The sequence below is a fragment of the Zonotrichia leucophrys genome, chromosome 19 (assembly GCF_028769735.1).
Source record: "Zonotrichia leucophrys gambelii isolate GWCS_2022_RI chromosome 19, RI_Zleu_2.0, whole genome shotgun sequence".
Classification (NCBI taxonomy): domain Eukaryota; kingdom Metazoa; phylum Chordata; class Aves; order Passeriformes; family Passerellidae; genus Zonotrichia; species Zonotrichia leucophrys.
In genome coordinates, this window is record NC_088188.1 from 6,513,510 (window position 1) to 6,530,708 (window position 17,199).

The following is a 17,199-nucleotide window of genomic DNA, read 5'->3' on the forward strand; positions in this document are numbered from 1 at the left end:
CCACTGCAGTATATTAATTCAGACAAGTTCATCTGAGTGTCACTCAGTGTCCAAGAGCAGAGAAGGAAGCAGTGGTAGTAGAAACAATGGTTTTTTATCAGAACGTATTTTTAGGGTCTCACAAACACGCAAGACATCTTAGAAATATTTCCTGTTTACACAGAGCTGTACTATCTGTGTGCAATGATACACTGCACATCCTGAGCTTAGCCAGCAATCAGAAATATATGGGAGTTAAATGAGGCTAGACTGGACAACATTCCTTGGATATATAGCTCCCATCTGAAAATTAATTCTTCAACAGCAGGAAGTTATGAAAAGTTATCCTTAGATGGAAGCCGAGTGCAAATTTATATTAAAATATAGAAAATTTAAAATATGATGCATAAATTAGCAGATCTTTCATAAAGGCAAAAGAGACACCTCAAATCACACCATGAACAATTCCCTGTGAAAAAGTGAAATTAGAAGAACCTGCTCTCGAAAATTAAGAAACAATGTCAAGTGGTCTGGGCATTTTTACAAGGAAAATGTCAAAACCTCAATGGGGAAGAGGGACAGAAAATGCAAAACCACAAGAGCACTTAATACTGGATTCATTGAAATAGAGAAAAAATAAGATGAGTCTGGTTTGTCAAAGGAAAAAGAGCATTTATCCTTGTTCTTTTGCAGCCCAAGCCCTACCATAAGTTGTAACTAATTTCCTCCTAAAATACTTTGTATCTGTGCATCAAACATGACCAACACAACCTCCTTGGAAAAAAGTTACAAATTAATCCTCCCCACCCAAACCAATCTGTTCCTCCTCAAATTAACAGAGGCCATGCACAACACTTCACTGCCAGGATTTATTTTAGAGGTACATGAAAAGAAAAACACACGAGTATAAAAACATTTCCAGTGATTATAACATCCAATTAAAGGTGTTTTAAGAAAAGAGAAATTTCATCAGAAATTGCATCATTACAGCTCATGGAATAGTTTGAAAAGCTACCATAGGTAACAGTAGTAAACAAAAGTGCCTCTGTGTGCATAATACTGAAGAAAGAAGTGCAGAGTTGTGTGCAGCATCCTCCTCACACACAAGCAGCTCCAATCCCAGCTGCTGGGGGCATTTTCTGGGAAGTCCTGTGGTTCAAAGGATCAGGTTACAAACTGCAGCTTCTGTGTCCAGTGACAGAGGGGTCTCAGCTCCCACAAGCACAAAGGATCTCGAGGGTCTGAGATCCTCTGAGGCTCCCTCTGAGCTGCTCCTGCCCAGCAGATGCACCCTGCTTAGAAGAAACTGGATCTTGGTCCACAGTAAATTGCCAGCTGTGGGCTGGAATTCAAAGCCCAGCGCTCCTTGGGCTCTCCACAGAATCTCCTTGCATGGAGAATGGTCAGAGAGTTACACCAGTGAAACCAGAGCCAGCTCAGGAACTGCACAAGGGACTGCAGCTCAAAGCAGGGGTTTGTCTGATGCCCTAATTGCCAAGAGAAGTCACATATCTGGAAGATTCAGTGCAAAACAAATTCTTGGGAGATCAGTAGAAATGGGCAAACTGTTTCTAGTATGGTTCCAAAGAGTAACAGGAATGTACAAACTGTAAACCTCAAGGCAGTGTTAATCCATGCAATGGACACAGCATCCTCTGAACCTGCCCTCACTACTCACCAAGTGTTCCCAACAGCAAGCATCAAGCTGAGATACAACAAAAACCTCCAGAGGCCAAGTGCTCCTAAAGGCCCCTGAGCTACCTACCCAGAAACCTATGGCAGAGCTTCTACAGGACACAAACACCTGCACCTCAAAAGGTTTTGTACACTGAATGATAAAAGCAAAACAAATACCCTATCAAGCTGTTCACTTTCTATCTCAAAACAACCCTGAAAAAAAATAAGGCTTTGAGAAAAAGAACAAAAAGGAATCCACTCAGTTGTGAAGCAGAATTGCAGCATGAACATCCCAACACTCCTTGCTCTTCCATCTCCTTTCCATCCCTGTGGGAGTGAGGAGGGACTGACTGTGCTCCCCACACCTTGGGGGAGCAGTGGGGACAGAGCAGGGGACACTCAAAGTCCCAGCACTGCAGTCTGGTTCTGTGGAATGTTTCCTATCCTTTCCAAAGATCTCTATTTCCCCACCAAGAAACAAGAGCCTTTCAGAAGCTAACTACCTTTCAGGTTCCTAAAGGTACAGGAAATTTCTATTCCATCTCCACCCTCAAGTGCACAGGATACACAAAGGTCTGAGCACCTCTAGAAAAACACAAAGTTTGCAGACTGATTGCTATAAATTGAAGATATTTACAATTTTCAAAGATTATGTCAAATAATCAACCATGGGCTGTTCATCTATGCTAAAGCATTTCTCAACTTCTGCAATTTCCCTCAGAAGTTGTGGGATCCTGGCTCACTCCCAGCCAGGGACTGGTATAAAAATGGGTTTATTTTACATTTTTTAATGAGGGGAGTGAAGGCAATAGGCAAATTGCTTAATTATTCTATAAAATAAGAATTTCAAAAATCAGGAATAGTGCATTTTGATAAATGTATTGCAATTTGGAAGAATCAGAAATTGAAAATCCTACAAAGAGTTTTTCAGTAAGGCATGAAGAGAAGGATCTACCAAAGGAGACTTTACACACTCCTAAGATTTTGTTTTTCATGTGACCTGCTGTCACTGGTGTTTCCCAAAAGGTAATTAGCTTACATCTGAAAGTCAAATAAAATTTCAAAACAAGCTAACTAGCTGTATCTAATAAATAATTTTTAAATAACTTCATTGAAACTCAAGATTTGGAAATCAATTATTAAGTGGTTACAGCATAGTAAATATTGCATCGTAAATAAAATATCCTCTACAAAAAAAGGAACAGGCCTAAAAAACCTATGAAACATTGCAACCTCCTTGGGTTAAATCATTGCATCAGAAATGTCTATCACCTTAAAACATACAGCATTCCTTAAGTGCTATTTTACAGTTCTCATCCAGTGCAAGAGAGTCACTCTCCCCAGAATAAAAATAACCATTTCCACAATAAATTATCTTCTACGAGCTTCCAAAGTTTCTGAACATTCCTACCTGTCTCACTCCATCTTCTAAGAGCAAAAGCTTACAATCACTAAGACATAAAGAATCATCTGACAGCTGAACCAGGACCATTAAATGCCCTTTCTATTTTCAGAATCACCATCTGATTTTGGATTGTCATGTTTCTGCAGCCAGCTGCACTCTTCCTCTAGCACATCGTCTTCTATTGGTGTTTGGCTACACTGAATCTAGGAGAAAAACAGGATAAAAACCAAATTAACAATTCAAAAGCACTGTGTTGCTCTGTATTATCCATACCATTATATAAAGATGCTGTAACAGGTACTCAGAGCAAATTCTTTTTAGCCAGGAAACATCCTTTTAAAAATTCCTTCTTCTGCCACTTTTCCAAGGATTAACACAGTTATGTTCAGATGCATATGAAAACAAATGAAGTAATTAAAAAAAATTCACATCAACATTAATCAATGCTTCCTAATGTATTACCTGAAAAGGTTCACTGATGCCAACTATTGAGTGCAGGTTATTGCTATAATAACAAAGCAAAAATTCTCCTCCCATCTTGGGTATTTCTGAAGCACTCATGTAAACCTGGCAAGAATAAGAACAGGCAATGAGCAATTTCCAGAGCAAAAAAAGTTTACAAAAAAGCCCTTCAGGGCACCATCAAAATCAGTATTTGCTATTTATAAGCACGTTTTAAAACGTAAGCTAAAACGGATGGGGACAGAAATAACTCAGGAAACCATCTGAAAATGAAATCAGGGAGGAGAAGGAATATCCTTCACCATGTCAGGAGGCTGCCTTGGTTCAGTGACAAGGGAGAAGGACCCAGAGTGGCTGGGAGGGAAGGGCCAAAGGCAGAGAGCAGCACAGGGAGTGCAGCTGCCTCCTGCTGGCAACAGCAGAGAAATCCACAAGCTTGGCTTGCTCCTGTCCCAAGGAGCCACCGTTCCCAATTTTGACTTCTATTTGCTCAGGTAAGTATCTCTGGATATTTATCATTAGCATCAAAATAAGGTGTTCTTTGTTTTTTGGGGGGTTTTTTGTTTGTTCTGTTTAAATCACTACTAGGCAGCTTTGTAGCAGACAGCAGTTTTTAAAGAGAGACCAAACCATTCAATAGGAAGAATTAGGAAGAGGGATCTTAATAATATTGTTCCCAATTAGCTTTAACTGGGAAGAGAATACAAAACTCCTCAAGTTGAGGGGAAGGGGATATGGAACAGACCAGCAATGCTACTCTATGGAAAACTACATTAAAAAGAAATACAACTGACTTCTTTGCTGTCACTGCAGGAAGAAATTTCATCATCTTGCACCCAAGCATAAGTAACATAATCCTTCACATGCCTGAAAGTCACCTGCGGAGAAAGATACAAACTATCAGCTTCCTGATGGAAACAAAAGCCATACTACATGAAAAACAAAGTTGTGAGAGATGTTTACTGTTTCACTGAAGAAATTAAAACACTCTAAGGATCAAAACATTTTGGGGGCATGCAAACATCTTCTGTTTCTGGGAGGGTGGGACTGCTCTGTTCTCTCACTCTTCCATTGACTTTGATTTTTGTTGCATTTCCACAGCTTTTGCAACATTTTACTTCAATAATCACCCAGATTATTTTAGCAGAGAATTTAGAAGATGTGGAAGAACTCACATGCTGCAGAGCTAAACTGTCAGCACACACAAACTAATGGCAATCACACAACTATTTCACAGAGCTCTGCACCAGCAAGAATTGTCACAGAATGTGGCCTTTGTCGGGGTCGAGCCATTTGTCGGTGAGGGGAGACTCAGGCACTCAATATGAGTGATAGCAAATTCCGTTTATTGAAGAGAGCATCAGACACTTATACAGCAAGTAATAAGCTTAGGAATATTCTGTAAACTAAGCAATCTATTGGTTAAACTATACCATCAACTCTTCCTCATTCCTTAGGGGTTACATCTCTCTTTTCTCATGTCTCTTTCACTGTTTGTTATCCTACCACAGCTAGGCCCAAGGACACGCCATCTGTGCAGGTGCAGGACTTGGAATTAGCCATGGTTTTGTACTTTTCCATTTTCTAGCAGCTAAATTCCCAACAAAGAATCATGCTCCAAAACTCCCCAGCAGCTCCTGCAGGCACATTCCCATCTTTGGTGAGGCAACATTACCTGGAAGAGCCCAATCCAGTCCCAAGCACTGCTGGGGAACTCGGGCACTGCGGAGTAGCGGATGAGAACGTCGTGCTCTGCACTCCACTCACCCTCAGGACTCAGCACAACCAGGGGCTCTGAGACAAGAGGCTTCATCTACACCAAAAAACAGAGGTTAAACTCAGTCAAGCCTGTCCTTCTTTCAGTTATTCTTCTCTGCCACAACTGGACTCTTTAACTGACTGGAAATGAGCTGACAGCAATTTGCTGCCTTCACTATGATCAGAATGGAGCAGAGATTATGGTTTGGGAAATCAGCTGCTGTAAGGCAACACTGAGTAAAACAAACTTTGTCTTAACATAACTGGGAAGCACCTCAAGTTTGAAAGTTCCTGTGACAGGTTTGTGATCACTGATGCCATAGCTCATGTGACTGATGTAGTTATTCAGAGTAACAGAGATTTGGTTTTCCTCTTCAGGGAATTCGCCTTCTTTTGATGCCACCTCGCTGAGATTTTTCAGTTTCCACAGAATTCTGTCTGTCCATGCTGGCTTTCTTTTCTTCTCACTGCAAAAATGTAAAATAAAAAGTGAAATGAGCAGAGAAACAAGTTGCCAAAAGCTAAAAATGCTGTGCAAAGTCTACTCAGATTTCAAAGACTGTGAGATACATATTAATAAAAGGAGGCAATCATATCCAAGCTTCATTTTACAGCTCTGATTAAAGGGTTTTACAAGCAATGTTTCCTAAATTTGAGCTCCATTCAGCACAGATCATGGATTCTGAAAGAGGAGTAAAATGAAGGGGAGAAGGACATTTCAGTGGGTTAGTTGGCTTCATACAGGAAATGATACTTTCTCCTAAAACCCTGTAAAAACATGCATGGATTTAGAGATAATACAACAGCTGCCCCAGGCTCCATACAGATACTCTGAGAAATGAGGGTGCAAACATAAGGAATGTGTAGGAAGAGTCTGAATGATGTTTGAAATTATTAAAAATATTTAAGAGCAAGTTTCTTTTACCAACACAAGACAGGACAAACTTGGGTAGCTTATGGTAACCCCAGGTGCCACAGCAATGCTTTATTTAGAATTCTGTAAATTGTACCAGCCTGCATTTCAGGTTTGCAAGCCACTGTTGTCTCATAACAACAGGCTTTCAAAATTCCATAATCAAGGAAGCTGTGCCTGCAACTGTACTTATCACAATGCAGAGTTTCCTTTTAAATGATAAATTACACCAGAAGACATGAGTTTCCTTTTAAATGATAAATTACACCAGAAGACATGAGCCCTCTGTGGCTCTCTCTGTAGTGGGAAGAAGGCTTAAAAGCAACTCTCTGGATGGGTGGATCACTTCAAATTGAAATGGAGAAAAGATCATACCCTATGGAAGGGGAATTAGAATGGACTGGATTGGATTATGAAAGTTAAAAGCAGGATGTGTAAGGAAAACTGTCAGTTTAATAACTTTAAATATCAAAATCAAGGCCATTTAGTTCAATATCCAACATAATTTTGTTTTACCCCTTCCTACCTTTAATAAAGTGGAAAGATTTGAAATGACTAAGGGCTTTTATCCCACTTATTGCAGTAATTCTATAAACCAACAGAAATCTTTAGGAGATGCCAGATGTCTGCTCTGCTGTGCAGGAAATACCAAAAGAACAGCTTAAGGTAAAACACTCCCTGCTTCAGAGAAAATGGAGTATTAGATGGGAAACAAACCCTCAGAATTCACACTGAAGGAGTGTAAAAAATAAAATTCTCTAGGTTTCAGTAAAAGCAACTGCAGAAATAAAAAGTAACTTTTGCAGGGTGGTTGCCTTGAGGTCTTGCTGGTCACCAAAGCCTCTCTGGTAGCTGGAACAGCAGCAGGATGCACACAGAATGTGTAACCACATTTATGTTCTCTAATCAGCCAATACAGACAACCAGGCTGTGAATCATTTGTAAAATGTCCAGGTTTGGATTATTTTAAGTATATTTTTAAGATAGATTTACTGCTGGGCCCATTACATCTTGTTATATTAAATTAGGAAGTAAAATGTCTTTGGGTCTACATAAATAAACTTTCAATATTAAGTGCAACAGCAGAGGAGATAACACTGCAGCTTTCAGACAGGTTAAGAAAATTCCTAAAGAAAATCAGCTGTCATCTGATTTTCAAATATTTCACAAAAATCAAAGCAAAAGCTCAGATGGAGCCTTGTTTTGATTCTGAAATAGTAAAATCACTACAAAATTCAGAAAGTTCTCTTCTTACTTAAACCAAAACAGGGACTTCTGTTCTCTGGAAGTAAAGAAAAAGATCAGTACAAAACCCTGTCTGGACAGGAACTTATCTTTCTGTGGAAACATAAGACTAATACTTAACAAACACACTTCAATATCACAGAAAAACTTTGTAAAATTAAGATACTCCACCTTCAACTTAAATTAATCAATAAAGACAAATATACATTAATTTTCAAATAGCAGCATATCAAATGAAATGCTTAAACAGAGAAGGGAAGCAAAAATGACAGACAATTATTCTTTTGCTTCTTTTTGACAACCAATGAGCACTTTTAGTAGGAAAGAACAAAAGAGAAGCAGCTTAAACAAGTGCTCATTTATTTTGTTAATCTGGTCTTTCCAAAAAGGCAGCTGGGTTGTTTCATTACTTCCCTCATACAATCAGCAGATCCCAGATTCTTCAGCCAAAAAAATTCATTTATTCAGATTTGATCAATCCAAGCCTAACAGAACAGCTCAACAGCCCCAGTGCACACAGGAAATTCAGGTTTGCTGATTACTAAAGTGATATTTAACCAAGCACCACAGTCACTCTCATTTTCCACATCTAAACTCATTTTATCTTTTACCTTGTGTCATAGACATCTGAGTAAAGGTCAAACTTGTAGGTGGGCTTAAACTGCAGAGGACCCTCTTTGAATTCCTTCAGAAATTCTTCCTTCTTTTTTGCCATATTTAACTGCAGAAATAAAAAGTAACTTTTAATGATTCTGTTTAAAAAATCAGAGCTTAAAGGACGATTGGGAAAGCATCAACCAACTCAACATTGCAGTCAGTACAACATTGGAAAGGTAAATTCAGAATGGCTTCTTTGTTATAGCCAGAACTCTTGACACAATCCATCTAGAAGTTTAGAGGCAATTCTACCCAAAACAAATCCAGAATTAGGTTTTCTTAAAAAGAATTCTTGGAAGAAGGGAGAGACAAAGGTAAGGAACAACTGACAAGATTTGAAGTTCAAAGAAATCTCCAGTCAAACATGAGTATTGTAAATGAGTAAGAAATTGCACAAAAGCAGAAAAAGTTTGCAAAGAACATGAGGGGTTTATGACCACCTCATGTTCCACCTCATGACTGCTCTAAGTTTGTGTTCTTTACCAGAAATCAGAAGCTCAAGGTGTAATTTAACTACCACGTTGTGTTTGTGTGCATTAAAACTGAAATCAAACTCCCACAGAGACTGAGCCAACCCACCTGGTCCTTTTCCCAGAGCAGACTGAAACGTTTGTTCTTGATTGTTTCTCTGACAAAGTGTATCCCATAATCTGCTATCCGGAAGTTTAGGTCTCCAAACCAGAAGAGAAGCCTTAAAACCAAACCAAGATGCATCAAACAAGGAAGATTTATATGAATCTACTAACTCAAGGGAAGAATTTGACAGAATGTTAGCTATTACACTAATTAGGGGCTCTAATCACTTTTATTACTTAATGCAAACAGCTTTAACACAAACATTAAGGAGCTATAGATAAGCTTGCACAGGGACAACCTGCTGCTAAACAAAAAAAAAATTGAAGTAATTAAAACACTAAATTAAGTCCTTTGCATTCTTGCTGCTTGCTTATTACTGCCTGAATATTAACTTCTGCATCTTCCATCTCTGAGCATTTAACAGCAACCTAAAGGATTTTTGGTATAAACAGGCTTTAGCTTCTAAAGCTTTTCTGTACAGCCTATATACTAACAAATGAATGTAATTAGAGACTGGAAGAGAACAGTCTTGTAAGACAGACATCTGTCTTTCAGGTTATCTTTTCCTCACAGGGTTCAGGGTCAAGGCTGAAGGGACATATAAAATAAAATGATGGATGAAAAATCCAAACCCAAAACTCTTTAGTGCAAGACGAGATAAACAGATAATAGATAGAAACAACACAGAGCTGGGTGAACAACTCACTCATGATCCAAGGGACTTGGAATACCATCTCCTTCAAACTGCATTTCCAGAATTTTCTCAAAGTCATCCAGTCTCTGCTCGGTGTTCTCTATGTGAGCTGGCAGGTGGCAGTTCATGAAGCAGATCGTGTGCCCAAACAGGGACAGGCGGACACTGACTCCTCCTTTGTTCCCCTGCCACGGGAGATGAACAACATTTCCTGAAACTTCCCTGCAAATGGAACTGACACCACCTACAAGCTTTTAAATCTTGCAATTAAGATTTAAATCAGTACCATTTCTTTCTACACAACTCGTTGCGTATCAGCAAATAAACTGAAATCTGAAATTTCTGGTCTGCGCTGCACATGAGGTTCAAACAAATGAGTTTGCTTGCCAGGTAATTAATTTTTAATGAAGGCACAGCCTCCCTGTGCCAGCAGGGCCCATGGAGAGCTCAGGGCACAGCAGGTGTCCGATTTTTGGCTGTTTGGAGGGCCTGGAAAGGCCCGGGGTGGCCTTGGGGCAGCCGCGTTCCAAAGGAGCAGAAGAGGCTTCAGTTCTTTTCTCGGTCTCGGTGTTTATTAATTGTTTATCTAAAAGATTTTCTCTCGGCCCGACAGAGCTCTGCTCAGCAGCCAGCCATGAGCACACTCCCTGCCCTCCGGGCGGTCACCTATCTTTATACCCAAAGTTGTTGTACAATATTTATCATTTTCCCCAATACCTTTCACCCTTATTGCCCAGTGCACTTTTAGTAATGACCAATCCCAAAGTGCCACCATCACCACAGAAGATGGAGGAGAAGAAGAAGAAGAAGAAGGACAGGACACGCCCCAATTCCTCCATCTTACTTCTCTAAACCCCCCTGTACAGAAATCCTAAACCCTGTGTCTCACCCTCTAATTAACTCATCCCTTCACCATTCACCCCGGTGAAACCCTCCTATCCTCATACAGGTGTTGTCTCCCGTGTAGGATCAAAGTCCAGCCACCAGACACTTCTGGAACATTCCAGGACTCCCGAGCCCCCCAAGGGTGCTCTCGGTGACTGCACCTCAGTGCTGAGGTGCTGAGATCCCACAAGCAGGGAGCAGCCCTTACCCAGTAGCCGAAGAGGCCGGTGCGGGTGTAGTGGGTGTGGATGCCGCGGATGAAGGGCAGGTGCGCGTGCTTCACAAAGATCAGCAGCAGCAGCCCCTGCATGCGAACCGAGGAGAGCTGGGAGACAGAAAACAAGGAATGGTCACTTCCAGCAGTTCCTTGGCTTTACCTCACAGGAGCTTTTAGGTGAAGAAGGCCACGGCAGAAGTCATGCAACTCCCTCACCAAGCCTGGCCTCGGTACTGTGACACGGTAATTGCAGATTCATTTCATGTGAAAAACATATTCCACATAAACAATTCTGATCAATTCCTCAGCATTTCCAACATTATATTTCACTCTGAAGTCACCCTCAAAACATGCACCTGCCCAAACCTCTTTAAAGACTTTGCCTCACCAACCTCTTGTTTCTGCCTTTAAGAATCCTGCTCAAATCCTTCACTTTTCATTAAAAGCTTTAGAACTCACACCTACAAGTCCTCCAACAGCAGCAGCTTTTTCAAACTGAAGCACCCTTGAGCAGATCATTAAATATTCTAAATGCCTTCAAAAGCACAGCAGTCAATTCCAGGCATCTGCAAAAACAATGAGCTGCAAACAGCAGAAACTCCTGCCTTGCAGTGCCTGTAAAATCTGATTTACCAAACACTTAGAGAGCACATAAGACACGGGGTTTTTGTGGTTTGGAGTTTTTTTGGTTTGTGTGTGTGGAAACTGTCTAATAAAGATGTTCTTCATTGAACATTTATGGACTTTACAATGATCCTGGCAGGAGACACAAAATTCATTGTGTTTTAATGATCATGGCTCAATTTAAAATACAGGCATTGAAATACATTAACTGTAGTTCAATTTTATGCTGGATTAATTTAGAAAAAGACTACATTAGAATAAAACTGACTATTCAACTGCTGGAGAAGCACAAAAAATTCAGCCCAAAATTTAAAACAGAATTCCTCCTTTGTCTCCCTATCCACACAATTAAATTATTTCAGAATATATTTTAATGTTTTCATTGTCCTTGAACCCAACAAAATACCCCACAGAACACTGAAACAATGGACTGCAATCACTAATGATGCATAAATATTTTAGTAGTCAGCATTCTCCTTCCCATAATCACATTCATGAGGCACCAAGATCTTCCAGTCCCTTTATTATTTATTTGCTTTATTTCACTCTGCTGAGTCCCCAGAGGTTTCTCAAGATCCTGAACACAGCAAGGCAGCACTGGAAGCAGCACCAGTCCCACCAGCCCTCAGAGCCAAATCAAGCACAGAGGGAACAGGATCCTGGTGGGAGAATGGGCTGTGAGCAACAGAACACTGAAAACAGAGCCTGCAGCTGCGGGGACAGAATGTCCCAAGGGTGACACCTCTCCCTCAGCACAGCTCAGCCAAGGGGTGAGTGCTGCTCTCCTGCTCAGCCAAATTCCTGCCTGAGTCCCGGCCTGACCTTTCCCTGCTGCCGGCTTTGATTGTGACCCGGCCTGACAGCTCCCCCTGTTACTGCAGCCCACGAGTGCTGCTGGAGGCCATCAGGGGGCAGCAGCCGCTCATTAGTGCGCTCCAAACTGCCTCGGTAATAAATTACAATTCAAAAGCAGCCAGGCATACCAGCAGCAATTCTTTTAACTGTGTGGATACAGGGCCTGAGTGTCAGCCCACGGCCAGAGTTTGAATTTTTATCAGCAATGACTTAGGTCAGAGTGAACAATGTGGGTTTTTTTCCTTTTTGTAATTCCAAATGGGTCCTTTGTTTTGTTTAATTACAATTAAAAGAACAGCACAACTACTGAGTCTGATTAGCATGCAGATAATGCAATCACCTCAGCAAAATCAGCCAGAAATAGTGCTTGGTTTAGAAAATCACTACAAAAGGCTTTTAATTTCTCTTCACTAGAGAAATCCAGGATATCTTCCTATGTTTATTGTTGGCATTATTAAAATACCCAGTTTAGCTGCTCTTATGTCCCTGATATTACCCTAAAATCTTATAATTTAAATTCCCATATAATGTTATAGGTCTTCAACCAAAAATCAAGTCCTCATGTAAATATATACACCCATTAACATCTTGTTTTACATATATGCAATTTACTTTCACCTGCAAATAAATTGGAAAAAGAAAACAAAAAAAACAAGATAAAGGAGCCTTACCAATCTTAATGAAAATCACTACAAAAGGCTTTTAATTTCTCTTTACTAGAGAAATCCAGGATATCTTCCTATGTTTATTGTTGGCATTATTAAAATACCCAGTTTAGCTGCTCTTATGTCCCTGATATTACCCCAAAATCTTATCATTTAAATTCCCATATAATGCTATATGTCTTCAACCAAAAATCAAGTCCTCATCTAAATATATAAACCCATTAAAATCCTGTTTACATATGGAATTTACTTTCACCTGCAAATAAATTGGAAAAACAAAAAAAACAAGATAAAGGAGCCTTACCAATATTAATGAAAATCACTACAAAAGGCTTTTAATTTCTCTTTACTAGAGAAATCCAGGATATCTTCCCACATTTACTGTTGGCATTATTAAAATGTCCAGTACTTTAGCTGCTCTTATGTCCCTGATATTACCCCAAAATCTTATCATTTAAATTCCTATATAATGCTATAGGTCTTCAACCAAAAAATCAAGTCCTCATGTAAATATAAATATATACACCCATTAAAATCCTGTTTTACACATATGGAATTTACTTTCACCTGCAAATAAATTGGAAAAAAAAAAAGAAACAAAAGATAAAAGAGCCTTACCAATCTCAATGAAAATCACTGCCATTGCTTGGGATATTTATAGTGCAAGACTACATTAGAAGCATCACAATACAGTTCCCCAATACTGCACAGAGCAAAAAACTTTTCTACAAACAAGAGAGAGATAAAGATATTGTGGCCACAAGAAATCTGCTGTTCAGTATGAGTTCACATCACATGAAAAACAGGAAAACTGATAAAGAATCACCTCTACCATATGTGTACCTATGGAAGTGACAGACACCTGCAAAAACACCATCAACTTCTCTTTCATGGATAATCTGAGGAAAAAAAATTAAGACTTTTACTTCAATGCTGTGACATTTAAGAGTGATGTAAATAATTACCTTGACATATCCCAAGGGAGACAAGACAGTCATGAAAAAAATGCTCCATGGATCATCAAATGCCAAGTCAGACAGAAATTTTGTGATTTTTGAATTCACCTCCTGTAAGCTGAATACATCACAATTACTCACATTGCACCAGTTGGTTTGGACAGAATTCATAGGAACTTTGCAGAACACAGAGCCCAGAAAATTCTTGCAGTTCAGTTTCTCATTCAAGCAGTTTAACCTACACACAAGTCTAACAAATCTGACACTGAGTAAAACGAAATTAAAGGAGGTTATATACACCTGAAGATAGAGTTTAAGACAATGCCAGACTCAAGGTGTGTTATAAAAACCCGATTGTCAGGACTTCAGAATTTCAACATAGTTTGGAAAACACAGGGGCAGATTGTGCCTAACAAGATTGCACTAATTCCCTTAAAACATGCTGAATTTCCAATAACTTTCATATCAAAATGAACAAGCTAACAAAAAAGCAGCAGTCCCAACTTTTTGTGTGTTTAGAAAAGATGTTCTGCATTCTATCACTACACAGCAGCAGCTCTAAATCTATAGCTATAAATCATAGCAAATAATAGCAACTGCTATAAATCATCTCTGCTCTAAGTTAGTCTCCTGTTAGTTAGACTAAGTTAGTCTTCACCCTCTGGTAGCAGCGGTGTTAAACCATCTCCCAGGCAGTGATTCACACCACACAGTCCAAAACAGACCATGCTGAGACCCAGCAGTTTTGCAATAAACTCACAAAGCAAGTTCTCTCATATCACTCACCCTATAACGTACATGTCCGTGGTGGGGCCCAGCGAGTTGAGCTGAAGCAAACTTGTGACATCAGGAGGGGGAGAAGCTGTGCCCACATTCCAGGTAACTAAATGTAATCTAGAAACAAACAGAAACCACACAAAACCAATGCTAAAACTGAAATGTGGACAGGCAACCAACTCTAAGAACATTCTTGAGTTGATGCAAAGCGACAGAAGCTCTATTTGCCAGCCCCGTCACTGCTACAAAAACAACCAACTGCAAAACCTGAATTCCTGCCCCTTATCCTTCATCTTTTTGCCCCAGATGAGGAAAGCTTCATCCAGAGTGCGGGACACCTCCTCGTGGATCTCGTCGTCGGAGCTGATGTCCTCCACGCAGGCCATGAGCTGGGCCACCCTGTGCCGGAGCTGCAGGCGCCCGCTGGAGCCGGTGCTGCTCAGGCTGCCCGAGCGGCTGCGGCCCCGCTCGGCCTCGGCCAGGGAGAGCCCCAGAGCCGCGTCCTCGCTGCTCAGCGACGCCATCGGCTCCCGCTCACCGCTACACCCTCAAGGACCGGCCCATTAAAGCCAAGAGATTGATAAGGGTTCTCCAGATCCAGCATTCAAAAGGACAAATGGAGGTGCAGCAATGCTGGGGAAAAAAAAACCCCTGTGGTGTTCCCACCGCGCTGGCTGGGCTGTTACAAAAGCTGCAATTCACACGGTGAATTGGTTTTTTTTTCGTAATAGATTTAACGTGGTTAATTCGACGAGCTCAGGGTTTAAAAGAATTTATTGTTGATTTGAATCGATCATGTGCCTGTCTGCAGGCGAGGAGAAATGTAATCTCCAGCTCCCAAAAGTTCTGAGCAGAACCAAGCAAAGCCACTGAATCTCAACATTCACATCGCTGCTGTTTCTTTACAAAATGGTTATTGCAGAACCAAGCAAAGCCACTGAATCTCAACATTCACATCGCTGCTGTTTCTTTACAAAATGGTTATTGCAGAACCAAGCAAAGCCACTGAACCTCAACATTCACATCGCTGCTGTTTCTTTACAAAATGGTTATTGCAGAACCAAGCAAAGCCACTGAACCTCAACATTCACATCGCTGCTGTTTCTTTACAAAATGGTTATTGCAGAACCAAGCAAAGCCACTGAATCTCAACATTCACATCACTGCTGTTTCTTTACAAAATGGTTATTGCAGAACCAAGCAAAGCCACTGAACCTCAACATTCACATCGCTGCTGTTTCTTTACAAAATGGTTATTGCAGAACCAAGCAAAGCCACTGAATCTCAACATTCACATCGCTGCTGTTTCTTTACAAAATGGTTATTCCGGTACCAGAGCTTCTAAAAAGAAATTCACTTTATTGTCAGTCTTGTTACATGACAGAGAGGCTCAAAAAAAATTGTTAATTTTCCATCATCTTAAGAGTTCTATAATGATCTTATAAACACTGATAATTAGTGAACCCCATCAATACACCCATTATTAAGGCCGTGGTTTTATCCCACAATCAACTGCCCGCTCAAGGTGACGTATACAGAAATGGATACAGAAAAGCTGGAAAACAACCTTGCACAATAGATTAAAATGATACATAATTTTCCTCACTAATAGGGTATCTTTGTAAGGCTATGCTGAAGTCACACAGAAGCTACTCCAAAACAAATTTCTAGGGGAAAGAAAAATGTAGGTAGGTGCAGATCTAATTTTGCCACCGGAGATGGCACTTGGGAACACTCTCCAGTTACTAATTTTGTAAGACAATTACCTGATTAAACAAAACTGAAATAATGTTTTAGCCATCAGTCATTACAGACAGAAATTCAATTCCTCAAGGTGCCCAGTGACCACAGCACTGACAAAAACAATCTCAATGGTAGAAACAAACACTGTCCTAAATACAAGCAACCTACTAAAGTCATTATTTAGCATCACCGCTGCTAATGCTCAAATGACTCAATAGCGGAGAATTTCTCAGGGTCACAGTGTTCATAATAAAGCCTTCAAAGGATTTTTAAGACATTTGAGCTCTTGTCAGCTTGTTAGTTTGGCTGTTTAAATTTTCCTGTCGCAGGCTGTTACCCAAATCCCACCTAAGCAGGTTTCTGCAGGGAAGGAATCGAGCCCAGACAGGACACCGACAGAGAGTGAAGAAACATTGTAAAAACATCGTAAAAGCAGAAGCTCAGTGTTTACTCAAGCTTGTTCTTCCTCAGAAAGTGACAAGTCTTTGACAGCCGGTCCATGACAGAAGTGCAGATGCTCGTGCCCTCACAACACATTAACAGAGCTCCGGGAAGTCCCGAGCACCCCGAAATGCCCCATAAACCTCCCTGAACCACCTTCCACACCAGAAAATCAGCTTTTCTCCTCTATTTCATATGACTACGCCACGCCGCCAATTTGTGTAATTCTGCGCTAATAAGCACGCACACAAACACACACAAGTTTCGCTAATTCTCGCCCATTTACGTAACCGCTCGCGGCCACTTTTCGGAGCCGCCCTCAGCCCCGCGCCCCTCCGCGCCCACCACTCACCTCAACTCCTTGCTGGGAAGGCCCGCGGTCTCCATGCCCGGGGGTTCTCGCAGTGAAGCGCTGCCCGAGGGTCGGGGAAAGGGCCGGCGGAGCCCCCGGCTCTCCCCTCGCTCGGCCCGGCCCGGCCGCGGCCTCCGCGCCGCCCTCAGCGCTCCGCGCCCATCGGCGCGCGTGACGGGGGCGGGCACGCGCCGCGCCACGGCGCCCCCTGGCGGCCGGGAGGACCCACAGCGGCCTGAGGGTGGCACCGAGACCTCCCCGTTCCCAAAAAACCCACAAAACCCCCTCCAAAAACAAAAACCTCCAAAAAAAACCCCC

The 17,199-nt window shown here is 41.1% G+C and overlaps 1 protein-coding gene across 2 annotated transcripts; it reads right to left on the reverse strand.

The window, feature by feature from the left end:
• Nucleotides 1–834: 834 nt before the first annotated feature.
• On the reverse strand, nt 835–17,066 carry INPP5K (inositol polyphosphate-5-phosphatase K). Of its 2 annotated transcripts, XM_064729406.1 has the most exons (13): nt 16,882–17,066; nt 14,355–14,462; nt 13,578–13,686; nt 10,460–10,576; nt 9,379–9,551; nt 8,676–8,787; nt 8,051–8,160; nt 7,450–7,476; nt 5,556–5,748; nt 5,199–5,336; nt 4,318–4,401; nt 3,524–3,628; nt 835–3,264 (listed from the first exon to the last, which is right to left on the reverse strand). In XM_064729406.1, exons 1-13 carry the CDS (start codon nt 16,914–16,916, stop codon nt 3,148–3,150), a joined length of 1,428 nt encoding a protein of 475 aa, XP_064585476.1. In that variant the 5' UTR covers nt 16,917–17,066; the 3' UTR covers nt 835–3,147. The 2 variants fall into 2 exon arrangements, with proteins under 2 accessions (XP_064585476.1, XP_064585477.1); XM_064729407.1 differs by lacking the exon at nt 7,450–7,476 and having other exon boundaries at nt 16,882–17,055.
• Between the last annotated feature and the right edge of the window lie 133 nt (nt 17,067–17,199).

What these genes read in the sequence shown, in the direction of transcription:
- INPP5K (XM_064729406.1), bottom strand. Translation starts at nt 16,916, where the DNA reads ATGGAGACCGCGGGCCTTCCCAGCAAGGAGTTGAG. An exon ending in AAGTCCCTGTTTTGGTTTAA is followed by an intron (nt 5,749 to 7,449) that starts GTAAGAAGAGAA and finishes ACATTTTTGCAG; the next exon opens with TGAGAAGAAAAGAAAGCCAG. An exon ending in GCATCAGTGAACCTTTTCAG is followed by an intron (nt 3,265 to 3,523) that starts GTAATACATTAG and finishes TTTTTCTCCTAG; the next exon opens with ATTCAGTGTAGCCAAACACC.